This window comes from Lactuca virosa, chromosome 2, assembly GCF_052849685.1.
Source record: "Lactuca virosa cultivar CGN04683 chromosome 2, Lactuca_virosa_CGN04683_v6, whole genome shotgun sequence".
NCBI lineage: Eukaryota > Viridiplantae > Streptophyta > Magnoliopsida > Asterales > Asteraceae > Lactuca > Lactuca virosa.
Genome location: NC_136427.1, coordinates 134,070,812 through 134,083,907, shown reverse-complemented (window position 1 = coordinate 134,083,907; position 13,096 = coordinate 134,070,812). Strand labels below are relative to the sequence as shown.

At 35.8% G+C, this 13,096-nt stretch overlaps 3 protein-coding genes across 3 annotated transcripts; 1 reads left to right on the top strand and 2 right to left on the bottom strand.

The window, feature by feature from the left end:
* Positions 1-2,201: 2,201 nt before the first annotated feature.
* LOC145157775 (uncharacterized) lies at positions 2,202-4,431 on the bottom strand. The gene is made up of 5 exons (XM_079076771.1): positions 4,150-4,431; positions 3,951-4,068; positions 3,365-3,818; positions 2,696-3,125; positions 2,202-2,537 (listed from the first exon to the last, which is right to left on the bottom strand). The coding sequence occupies exons 1-5, from the start codon at positions 4,429-4,431 to the stop codon at positions 2,202-2,204; spliced, it is 1,620 nt and encodes a 539-aa protein (XP_078932897.1).
* A 180-nt stretch (positions 4,432-4,611) lies between these two features.
* Positions 4,612-5,502, bottom strand: LOC145157774 (uncharacterized). The gene has a single exon (XM_079076770.1). It carries the CDS (start codon positions 5,500-5,502, stop codon positions 4,612-4,614), a length of 891 nt encoding a protein of 296 aa, XP_078932896.1.
* Positions 5,503-8,375: 2,873 nt separating this feature from the next.
* Positions 8,376-9,059, top strand: LOC145157773 (uncharacterized). The gene has a single exon (XM_079076769.1). It carries the CDS (start codon positions 8,376-8,378, stop codon positions 9,057-9,059), a length of 684 nt encoding a protein of 227 aa, XP_078932895.1.
* Positions 9,060-13,096: the final 4,037 nt, after the last annotated feature.

Genomic DNA, 13,096 nt, shown 5'->3' with positions numbered 1-13,096 from the left:
CAAGAATTAATTTAGAATTAATTAAGTGATCAAAAGATAACTAATTAAATATATGCGTAGATTATGTAAATCTTCCATATCTTATATAGTGGGCTAAGAGGCTCCATGGATTATCAAGTTGGGTTCCACCCATAGGATGCTCCATGGGAGTTACAAACCCATGGGTCATGGAAATGAAGAGTCATGACACATTAGGGTTTACATGGTGTAACCCTAGATGTGTCAACACTATATAAGAAACCCATTCTCCACCAAAATCGGACACATAAGAAACAAGAGGGCTAGAGCCGATTTTGCAAGTGTTAGATTCTCTCAAAGTTTACTCCTTTGCATTTGGTGTTGTGTGAAGCATTTGAGGCATCACACTTGGGGTGCTAGGCTCACAAGGTTTCAAGGATCATAATCAACAACAAGGTAAGTTATTCTATCTTTCATTCAAGTTAAAAATGTTCCCCATGTATGCTAGATAGGAATATAACCTTGGAATTCAACTTTGCATGATTATTAGACAAACATAGATCCAAGGTTATTAGGGTTGCATGTACACTTAGGAAGTGTTAGAATGCTCAAAACCCATCAATTTTAATATAAGCACATAAGTATGAAATTTTTATTTTTATTCAGAGTTATTTATTCCCATTATGTTTATAGTTGCATATCATGTATGGTTAGGTATGCTAGTTCACTATAAACAAAGCTCTGATACCAACCTGTCACACCCCCGAACCAGACGGCGGAAACGTCCGAGGGCTCGTGTGACTTAAATTGAACTATCATCACAATGCATATATATGAAACATACCACAATCATCACCAACATTACATAGTACAACCATCATTGTTTACATCAAGTACATTGTTTACATTACATAATCCATAACACAAATTGTTCGATGATTGACATTTCAAAAGAAATTTCGAAAACACACTTGATGATTCTTCATTCTAACGGTTACCTGAGAATACAAGTTATTTTGAAAACGGTCAACATATATAATGTTGGTGAGTTCATAAGCATGCTTGATATAAAAATAGTTTGTATTGTTTGTAAAACCCAGAAAATCCGATATTTTCTGTAACAAAGACTGTTTACGAAAAAGATGTGATGATCCCAAAAGTGTATATGTATGTGATTTCAGAACATGTAAAAGTGAATGTTCATCATAATTGTTCTTTGTATTGTAGTTGTTGTATGTAAAAGTGAATAATGTCGTTCCCCGGAAAACCCGATGTTTTCCAATTTAAATAGTATGATAGTTTTGTATTATTGTATAAATCACTTTGCATCGTCACAGTGTATGCATATGATTTCTCACGAATGATGATATGGTAATGGATCTCTATGTGAGTCATTATAACCATGCATAATAGTGACTAATTCGCCTGTCTTGGCATTTTTCCAAACGCCGGTTTTGATCAAGATTTCGTCACCCTAGACTGGCCGAGTCTAACTGTAGCGAACAACTCAGGTGTGGGGGAGTCACCCCCGTATAGATCTATACTCAAACTCTCGTCCTCCCTCCAGGAGACTCTGGTTATAACTATAGGCTACGGCCGACACTGAATTGGTGCCAACTGATAATTCTCACTAAATCTCTATTATTACCCCATGAATTTGAATAACATTGATTACGACCCGTTTGATGTTTATATGAATATGAATAAAGCCTAACAAACACGAAAAGGACAACTGTGGCCCACGAATCATGTATGTTATTACAGACTGTCGAGTATGCGACGGACACGTTAGCCCATCAAGCATATGATAATTGATTTGGACTATATTAGCAATGCAAATGGGCCACGAAGGCCCAATAGCATGTAAAAGCTAATGAGAGTCCATTAGGCATGTAATTGGGTCACCGGAAGCCCAATAAACTTGTGTTGATTATATTGGGCCCAATAATCGTGTAACTGGGTCACCGGAAGCCCAATAAGCACGAATAGGAATCATTGGGCCCAACCGTCGTATCATTGGGCCCAATAATCATGTAACCTTTTGTAATGTTTTGTATGAAGTTTAGGCTTTACTATTGAAATTTGATGAAAGTTTGTTGTCATTGAATAACATCATATGCGTTATCAGGTTAAGGTTACAATTCGTTGCCATTGATATTGTTTACAAAAGTATAGAATTTCCTAGCAAATTCGCTATTTGTGACATGATTAATTTGACCAAGTTATCCAAGCTTATCAATAGCTTAGGATATCCATAACCCTTCATTGTGATCTGACCATAAGTAAGTGGTGTTATCAACATCATCATTTGAAGATGGAATGCCGATAGAAAATGGGGGTAGTTCATCAAACTGATCGTACTCTTCCTCGTCCACAACATCATCAACACCAAGTATATGCCGTTTGCTATGCATGACGATGTGCTTTCCCGATTCCTTTGGGTCCTCAACATAGAATACCTGGGTAGCTTGTTTAGCTAGAATGAATGGCTCTAATACATAGCCGTTTGTGGAAAGGTCAACAACTGTAAAACCATCATTGTCAACTTTAACACCTCGTTGGTTGTCAGCCCATTTGCACTTTAACATAGGTATAATGATGGAATCATATTTCACTTCCCATATTTCCTGAATGACGCCATAATATGATTCTTTGGCGATCCTCGCCCTTGTATCATGATTATCTCCATATACTTCGGTTGAGGCTATTAGTGTTACACCACTATTTTGAAGTGTACTTTTTCCATCTTGTTGGTTAGTGTAAAATGTATAACCATTAATGTGAAGTGTACTTTTTCCATCTTGTTGGTTAGTGTAAAATGTAAAACGTATCCTTGGTACGTTGCCACAAGATCTTCAGGACCATTCCCTAGATGTACTACAGCTTGATCCATATTGTTCATGTCATAACTTGCTTTCACTTTGTCTTTTAACCATTGTGAGAATGTTTTGTTATGTTCAGGAATCAACCATCTTTTGCTCTTGCCACGATTCAACATCTCTAGTGTTCTTTTGTGCTCGTTTATATATGGAGCAATGATTGTCATATGTTGTAGGACTGTAAAATGTGCAAGTTTGAAGTCTTCTCGATTTGGAATGATCTTTTTCAATCCAATTGTCCCACTCCCTACAAGTCTACCCTCATGTCGAGATTTTGGAATGCCAATACTATTGACACCTTGTAGATAGTCAGTACAATATTCAGTTACCTCCTCCGTTGCGTATCCTTCAACAATACTACCCTCTGGTCGATGTCTATTCCTTACATACCCTTTTTAGACGCCCATATATCTCTCAAATGGATACATGTATCGTAAGAATACTAGCCCACAATACTTTACTTTATCTATCTAACAATATGAGATGTCAAATGAACCATGACATCAAAAAATGAAGGTGGGAAATACATCTCAAGCTGGCATAACGTCAAGATAATATCACTTTCCCATGAATCTAATACCTCGGGATCAATAACTTTAGAATGAATCATGTTGAAAAACAAACATAGCTTTGTGATTGTGTGTCGAATGTGGTCTGGAAGTATTCCACGAATTGCAATGGGAATCATATGTCCCATTAAAACATGACAATCATGGGACTTCATACCAAATAGTTTTAGCTCTTTCATTGACACTGACTTCTTAATGTTAGCCGAATAGCCTGATGGAACCTTTACACCATGTAAGCATTTACAAAATTTTGTTTTCTCATCCTTTGACATGGTATAACAAGCTACTGGCAAATACGTACGCTTTCCAGGATCCCTAATAGGAGCAAGCTCGGGGCGAATTCCCATTTCAACCATGTATTCTCGAACATTAATCTCGTCTTTTGACTTTCCCTTGATGTTCAACAATAAGGCTAAAAAGGTTTCACAAACATTTTTTTCAATATGCATAACATCAAGACAATGGCGAACCTGCAAGCGCTTCCAATATGGTAACTCCCAGAATATAGATATTTTCTTCTAAATAATTTTGGGAGGAGTTGTACCTGTACGTTTACGTTTACGTTTTCCTTTACCATTACCTTTGAATTTTCCGAATGTGACGTTTAGATTTTCAACACGAGAAAATACAGTTTCTCCTTGTAATGGTTTTCTTGCTGTACTCTCCTCAGTTTACCATTGAAAACCTTTTTTCTTGCGATATGGGTGATTTTTTGGAAGATATCTTCGATAATCCATATATACATTTTTCTTGCAATTTGTCAACCATAACGACTGTGTGTCATCTTCACAAATTGGACATGTATTTGCTCCTTTTGTGCTATATCCAGACAAATTTCCATATGCTGGAAAATCATTTATGGTACAATAAATCATGGCCCGAAGTTGGAAATTTTCCCCACTATATGCATCATACACTTCGACACCCGGACTCCACAATTTTTTCATGTCCTTAATTAATGGAGCTAAATAAACATCGATATAATTTCCCGGCTGTTTTGGACCATGAATTAGTAATGACATCATGATGTATCTTCTTTTCATGCATAACCAAGGTGGGAGATTGCAGATACAAAGAAGAACTGGCCATGTACTATGACGACTGTTTAGGCTTCCAAATGGATTAATTCCATCAGAACTAAGTCCGAACCGAATATTTTTAATCTCTCAACCAAATTCTTTAAAACTGGAATTAATATTTCTCCATTAAGGGGAATCAGCCACATATCTTATTTTTTCGTCTATTTTACAATCGGCATGCCATCGTATTAATTTTGCATCTTTGGCGTTTGCAAATAACCGCTTTAATCTAGGCACAATAGGCAAATACCACAGTACTTTAGTAGGTGGACCGTTCTTTTTCACATTATTGGTTTCTTCTGTATGATTATTCTGCTTATACCGTGATGTACTGCATGTGATACACTTATCTAGATCTGCATATTGGTTTCTATATAACATACAGTCTTTTGGACATGCATGTATTCTTTCGATTTCCATTCCCATTTGACACATTAGTTTTTTTGCTTGATATGTTGAAATAGGTAACTCGTTATCTTCAGGAAGCATATCATTCAAAAGCTTTAGAAGATTTGTGAAACTTGTATCACTCCAACCATTGTTTGCTTTTAGGTTAAATAGTTTCAAAACAGCAGATAGTTTGGTATACTTCATACACCCAGTATACAATGGTTTTTCCGATTCGTCAAATAATTGTTGAAAATTTTCATAATCCTTTTCAGCAACATTGTCCTCCCAATCATGTAACATTCCAAATAAGTCATCGTACTTGTCCTTCTTTGAATCATTGTTATCTTCATTAAACTCTGAAACAACCTCATTACAATCAACCAATGTCTCCCCATGTCGTGACCAACATATATAATCTCTCATAAACCCACGAATTATTAAATGTTCTTGTACTTTGGCAGAATCAGTGTACATACAACAATTTTGACAATCTACACAAGGACACCATATGTAGCTTTCTCCTTTATTCACCCGATTTTCCTCTCCGGCTTTAAGAAACCCATCCAAACATGCCAAATATTCATCGCATGAACGTTTAATTATATACATCCAGTAACTATGATCCATCGGTTATTACATAAAAGATATATGAATAACATGCATGTAGGATAACATATGCATTTAAAGGCATATGTAATGTACATAATACAAAGTTAATCATACAAAAATATAATCGAGTGCTTGAAAGTAATAAAAATACATTGTTTTTATTCGTTAGATAAGATGAAGAATATATTTATTACGGTTCAATAAGTTTAAATATGTATTCCTATGATTCAAATATAATGACGTAGATTTAAGAAAACCAATATACTTAATTATAAAATATAATGAGTTATTATGTAAACCAATATATTTTTCTATACCTTTATAAAATTTTAAAACATTTGTCATAAATTTTTAACGTTTGTATAAGTTAAAAATATACCACATTCTACACATAAAAATATACCATTTTCCATGCATACGAATATAAATAGTTTTCTAGAATTAAACATATAAACTAATAATCATTATTGATGATATTTTGTAATATAATTGTTTTTATATATTTATAGATGTGCTTAACGTTTAATGTTTTGTTATTATTTTTTTTTAATTTCAAACAAATAAAAAAAATTTAATATTTTAAAACAACTTGATAAAATAATATAATATTTTAACATAACTCCTATTATCATTATATTTGTGATATATTAAATGACAATTAAAATAAAGACGTTAATTAAGGAAGAAGTCGTAAAACATTATATAAGTCAATATAAATATTAACTTTAACGTTGTTTAATATATATATTAAGGGATATATGGGATAATCTAAGCCTAATAAATATTATGAAATTATAAACAATTAATTAATATTTAATAAAAAAAAAAAAAACTATGGAAATTTACAAATGAATTATACGTATTATATCAATATTTTAGGGGTTTGATAGGGGTTGACTAACTAACATACTTTTGCACAAATCTCATAAAAACCCATGGCGGGACTTTTACCGGAAGGTGGGACTTTTTCCGCCAAATATTTCATCTATCTTTAACCCTTGATAAACGCCCATTCTATACATGATAATGAAAAAAAAGGCCGAGACCGAGAGGAAAGACTGATAACGGAAGAAAGATTCATCGTCTCTGTTCATCTACTATCCTAAGTGTGAATATAAGGAATGCAGAAGGATCTTGAATCTTACATTGATTTGAGGTAATAATTCTTTAGTGTATGTCCTATTCAACTAAAATCAAGTTTATTGAAACCAAATTTAGGTTTTACGGTATTTTGTCAACACAATTTGAGATTTTCATTCTTAACACTTTTTGGATTTTCAATTCTACTTACATGTAAAGAAATTTTATTTTCTGATTTGAGAGTAACCTTTGAATGTGTTGTTGATTGTTTGTGCCAGAGATGAAAGGGATTGTGTCGATGATATCTTCAATTCCAAGGGATATTCCGAAGGCTACAACGAGACTAGAGATAACTTTGATTGTTGAGGAAACCGAATCTTTGCAATCTTCTATGTCCTTAACAGCTTCAGACTCTGTTAAACTTTATATGTCAGTTTTCAAATTTTAAACATTAACCGACTCAGATGTGAAAATTTGAGTAGAATAGGGTTAGAAATACATACTTAAGACTTAATGAAGAAGAGTATGTGTGCTTTAGCCTACGGTTTTCTTCTCCTTCATACAAGATTTATCTATTTTCTGTACATATAAGTAAACAGTAAACTTATGTTATCATATAATTGAATGGAGTTGTAAAGAAGCGGAATCAATTAGAAGTATGCACTTAACTAGGATTAGAGATACTTACAAATCAGCTTCTATCTTTTTTTGCTTGATTTTCTGTGTATGCTAATTGATGAACAAATACAACTCTGTTCATATGGCGTATGTGCTTTTTACGTGTGTGTAAATGGAACAATAAATAGCAACTAAGTAGATAATCATTTGAATTAGTGGTAATTATCTTTCAATCCATGTTTTTATCAATATCTTTTTAGCTTTAAATTTAAACTTTTATTCATGATCAATTAAGTATTTGAGTAATGTTTATCTTATCTGTTTATTTATTTATTTATATTTTTTCATAGTGCATGAATTTCAACGTGATAAGGATATTAAATATTGAAATACGCAGTCATTATCATCTCCGGTGTTCTTTGGAGCTGCTGGCATAATTTCTTGATCTTCTCTGGTTCTATTTGTGCTCATTTTTAATTTCTTTCTAGATATTGGTGGGTTTTTTTTGGATTACTGACCATTTTGTCCCTGCTTGGCGTTTTTCAGGACAGAGAGAATAAGCCTCAGTTCTATTTTAAAAAAAAGGGTCATATAATTGTAAGGTTATAAAACAGTTTTTTGATCAAAATAAAATTTCATAGTAATGTGAATTCTTAAAATTGTTGAAAGTCATATATATATATATATATATATATATATATATATATATATATATATATATATATATATATATATATATATATATATTTGTAGAAAATAATATTGTTCGTTTTTTTCATTTAGGAAATAAATTAAGGTTAGATCACATCAAAGTAAAGGAATTGAAAACGGAGAGTTATCCTCTCCTGGAATATCTGTTTTATTCGTTAGATTATTGGGTTATTATCCATTAGCTTGTCGTTATCTTTGTTTTCTTGTTAATCAAGAACTCCTTGTATTTAAACCATTTTGATAGTTGAATAGACGATAACTTTTTAATCCACTGAAATTTTCATGGTATCAGAGCAGGCTTCACAGGCTTGCAACGAACCTAACCGGAGATGACCGGTGAGAAACCAGAATCCTCGAAGGAACCTGATGGGACTCCCATCGATTCCAATTCTCCCTACTACATCCATGCGTCGGAGTACCCCAGGCAGATGCAAGTTAACGACGTCCTAACCGATAGCAACTATAATGACTGGGCCTAGGAGATGAAGAACTTTCTTTTCGCCAAGAACAAGGTTGGGTTCATAACTGGGTCAATTAAGAAACCAGGAGAAGATTCAGCCGTATACATGCCTTGGATGCGTGCAGATGCAATGATCAAGGGATGGATAACTACGGCCATGGAAAAGGATATCAGAACAAGCGTCAAATATGCAGACACATCGAAGGAGATCTGGGATGATCTGGACGAGAGGTTTGGAAAAGAAAGTGCTCTAAGAGCATATGAGTTGAAACAGTCACTCACCATCACGAGACAAGAAGGAACATCGGTTTCAGCTTATTACACCAAGCTACGGGGACTGTGGGACGAGATCCAGACCATATCACCACTTCCGCGCTGTTCATGCTCCAATTGTACCTGTGATATTGGCAAAAGGCTTAATGTGTTCAAAGAAAAAGAAAAGCTCTACGAGTTCCTCATGGGCCTTGACAGTGAATACTCTACAATCAAGACGCAAATTCTTGCCATGAAACCCACACCCTCTTTAGGAACCGTATATCACCTGGTGGCTGAGGACGAACAGCAAAGGGCAGTTTCGGTATCCAAGAAGACAAGCACAGAGGCTACACCATTTCAGACCTACACTCCAGGAAAGAAAGAAATCACTGCAGATTTCAGCCAACAAAGGAAGAAGTCTGTATCAAAAGACATTAAGAAGGTGACATGAGAAGAGGTGGAGCACTGCAACCACTGTGGTAAGAATGGTCACAACAGAGACGGATGTTTCAAAAGAATCGGGTATCCCGATTGGTGGCCGAATAAAGCGAAACAGGAAAAGAATAAAACAAAGGCAGCATTCGTTGATTCAGGAACTAGTCCTATTCCAGGTCTATCGAATGAGCAATACCAGAACCTGATCAAACATTTCTCTAAAGATGGGTCAAACAGCAACACCACACCCACAGTAAACATGGCTGGTAAGGTCGAAATTGATGATTCATGGGTCGTTGACTCTGGTGCTACTGAACATATAACATATAAACAAGATTTGCTAGAAAACAAAATGAGAAATCCATTGGAACCATCAGTTACAATACCCAATGGAGATCTTGTTTCCGTTGATGGAAAAGGAAATTGCACTTTGCAGAATGGAATCAAAATTGAAGGGGTCTTGCATATTCCACAATTCAATTGCAATTTATTATCAGTCAGCCGACTGACTAGAGATTTACAATGTGCCATAACTTTTCTTCCTGATTTGTGCTACATGCAGGACTTACACTCGAAGAACTTGATTGGCGCGGGTGAGTGCAAAGGTGGTCTCTACCGAATGGGCTTGGCAGCAGAAAAAAAGAGTGCTATGATGACAACTGTTGATGTTGAGCTGTGGCATAAGAGGTTGGGTCATGCCTCCGAATCAAAGTTGAGCCAAGTCGATTTTTTGGAGAATCATTCTAGGAAATTAAAAGAAAGAGTTTGTGATTCATGTGTAAAAGCTAAACATACTAGGCTTCCATTTACTCTTAGTTCAATAAAAACAAATAGTTGTTTTGATTTGTTACATGTTGATGTTTGGGGCAAGTATCGTACTCCTTCGATTTCCGGTGCTTCTTATTTGCTTACCATCGTAGATGATTTCAGTAGGGTTGTTTGGGTTTATCTTCTTAAACACAAGAATGAAGCAAGCAGCTATTTAATTGACTTTCACAACATGGTGAAAACTCAATTTGAAAAACAAACCAAGCGAATAAGAGCAGATAATGGAGGTGAATTCATATCAGGCTCCATGAGAGATTTTTATGCTAAGGAAGGAATCATATTGGAAACCACATGCCCACATACCCCACAGCAAAATAGGGTTGTGGAACGAAAACATAGACACATTCTTGAGATCGCAAGAGCGTTGAAGTTTGAGGCCAATGTGCCAATCAAGTTTTGGGGAAAGTGTGTTCTCACAGCCACGTACATTATCAATAGATTACCCTCAAAGGTCATTAAACATAAGACCCCATATGAAGTCCTGTTTGGACAAAAACCTAATTATGACCACATGAAAGTATTCAGATGCTTAGTTTATGCAAGAAACACGGAAACCAAGGGAGATAAGTTTGAAGTGAGGGGGAGACCAGGCATGTTCATTGGATATCCACAAGGCAAGAAAGGATATCGAATATTTGACCTTACCGATAAGAAGATCATTGTCTCTAGAGACGTCAAGTTTGTGGAAAATGTTTTTCCTTTCTCTGATAATATAGAAAGGAATAATAGCGAAGCAAGGCTCGATGATTTTCTAGGCAACACTGTCGAAGAAAGTGATGAACTAACACGAAAGGAGGCTGATCAAGGTTTACTGAGCGAACCTGAATTAGACCTGGGTACATGTGATGAGAACGAGACCACTATTGATCTAAACTTGTCCGAAGATCCAGCAGATCATGTTACAGAAGACACAACTGATCAAATGCAACCCACTGAAGAACAGAGAGATAAAAGAAGCAAGTCTAGACCCAAATATCTTGATGACTTCATTGTGGACTTGCCATCTTCGGTAGACCATGCATCACCCAACGCCAATCAACAATCTTCGACGATACATCCTATGGTTAATTTTTTGTCTTATGATCGGTTTAGCGATTCACACAAAGCTTTTTTAACTTCAGTTAGCTCAAACTATGAGCCGAAACATTTTAATCAAGCTATGCAGGATGTTAAGTGGAGAGAAGCGATGCAAAAAGAAATAAATGCTCTTGAAGAAAATGGAACTTGGTCACTTGAGGAGTTGGCAAAAGGAAAGCGTGTTATAGACTCCAAATGGGTCTATAAGATTAAATACCAACCAAATGGCGAAATTGAGAGGTACAAGGCACGGCTTGTTGCAAAAGGTTTCACTCAGTTGGAGGGGGTAGACTTTCATGACACTTTTGTTCCGGTGGCGAAACTTGTTACTGTCCGAACCTTACTTGCTGTGGCTGTAAAGAGAGACTGGATCATGCATCAACTTGATGTCAACAATGCATTTCTGCATGGAGATTTGGATGAGGAGGTGTACATGAAGATACCTCAAGGTTTTAGCAAAGAAGGTGATATTAGAGTATGTCGGTTGCGAAAATCTCTTTATGGTCTCCGGCAAGCATCACGTAATTGGTATCACAAATTTACAACGACTTTGCTCGCAATCAATTTCAAACAATCGCATGCGGATCATTCACTTTTCATATACAAGCAACAGGGAAGTTTTGTTGCAGCCCTTATATATGTGGACGACGTCGTTATTGTCGGGAATGATGTTTCTAAGATACAAGACACAAAAATGTATCTAGACAAAATGTTTAGCATCAAAGATCTAGGCCCATTGAAGTATTTTCTTGGACTAGAGGTGGCTCGAACCTCGGATGGTTTGGTTTTGAGTCAACGTAAGTATACTTTAGATATTCTTGAAGACAGTGGGATGCAAGGTTGTCGACCTTGTAGCTTTCCGATGGAGCAAAATCTGAAACTAGATCAAAGCAAGGATAGTCCTGTTGTTGATGCTAGTCAATACCGGCGTTTAATTGGAAGACTTCTTTATTTACAAGCCACTCGGCCGGACATAGCTTTTTCGGTAAACATTCTGAGTCAATTTGTTTCTGATCCAAGGCAAACACACTTGAATGCAGTGCACCGAATTTTACGGTATTTAAAGGCAACACCAGGTCAGGGAATATTTTTTCCCAAAGGTGGAGGAATGAATCTTGCGACTTATTGTGATGCAGATTGGCTTGGTTGTCCTGCCACCAGGCGTTCTCGTACCGGGTATTTGATTCTACTTGGAGGTGCACCCATCTCCTGGAAAACCAAGAAGCAGTCCATTGTTTCCCGTTCTTCATCAGAGGCAGAGTATCGAGCCATGGCAACGTCTGTTAGTGAAACTTTGTGGTTACGTTGGTTATTGAAACACTTGGAAGCTCCTCCCGTTGGTCCTACACCTTTGTTTTGTGATAATCAAGCAGCAAGGCACATAGCTAATAATCCTGTGTTTCATGAACGAACTAAGCATGTTGAAATGGATTGTTATTTCGTCCGTGAACGAGTTGAGTCCAAAGAGGTTCGTCCAATGCATGTTCACACTACACATCAAGTTGCTGACTTATTTACTAAGGCTTTGGGTTCACAGCATCTTCATTTTTTGCTTAGCAAGTTGGGCATTCAGAACTTACATGCTCCAACTTGAGGGGGAGTAAAGGAATTGAAAACGGAGAGTTATCCTCTCCTGGAATATCTGTTTTATTCGTTAGATTATTTGGTTATTATCCATTAGCTTGTCGTTATCTTTGTTTTCTTGTTAATCAAGAACTCCTTGTATTTAAACCATTTTGATAGTTGAATAGACGATAACTTTTTAATCCACTGAAATTTTCACAAAGAGACTTGGAGAAGAAAGGCTACTTTCCCATGTCTGGGCTACACACGTGACTACAGACTTGAACTACTTGAATTGGTGCTTTGCTCTTCTTTGTATCAATAAACTTGTTGCTTATTTTTTTATAGATAATTAAGTTATGCTATCTATAATGGGTTTTGTAGAATAGTGTATGAAGTTAAATGCAAGAGACCAAATTGTTGATCTCTTTACGAATTTATTTTGAAAAATTGTTACAATTTGAGGTAGTGCTTCATGGTTTCCTATGATCAATTGTTCATGATACCTTTTGTAAGTTGTCCCAATAAATTTAACCTATTCAAATATGTTTATTCGTTTACTCATCCATGATTCCATGTGTTTAC

Coding starts and splice junctions, on each gene's coding strand:
- LOC145157773 (XM_079076769.1), top strand. CDS start 8,376: ATGAAGAACTTTCTTTTCGCCAAGAACAAGGTTGGGTTCATAACTGGG.
- LOC145157775 (XM_079076771.1), bottom strand. CDS start 4,431: ATGATGTCATTACTAATTCATGGTCCAAAACAGCCGGGAAATTATATC. Junction 4,069..4,149: donor TGACAAATTGCAAGAAAAAT/GTATATATGGAT, acceptor TAAACTGAGGAG/AGTACAGCAAGAAAACCATT. Junction 3,126..3,364: donor ACGTTATGCCAGCTTGAGAT/GTATTTCCCACC, acceptor AGGTGTCAATAG/TATTGGCATTCCAAAATCTC.
- LOC145157774 (XM_079076770.1), bottom strand. CDS start 5,502: ATGGATCATAGTTACTGGATGTATATAATTAAACGTTCATGCGATGAA.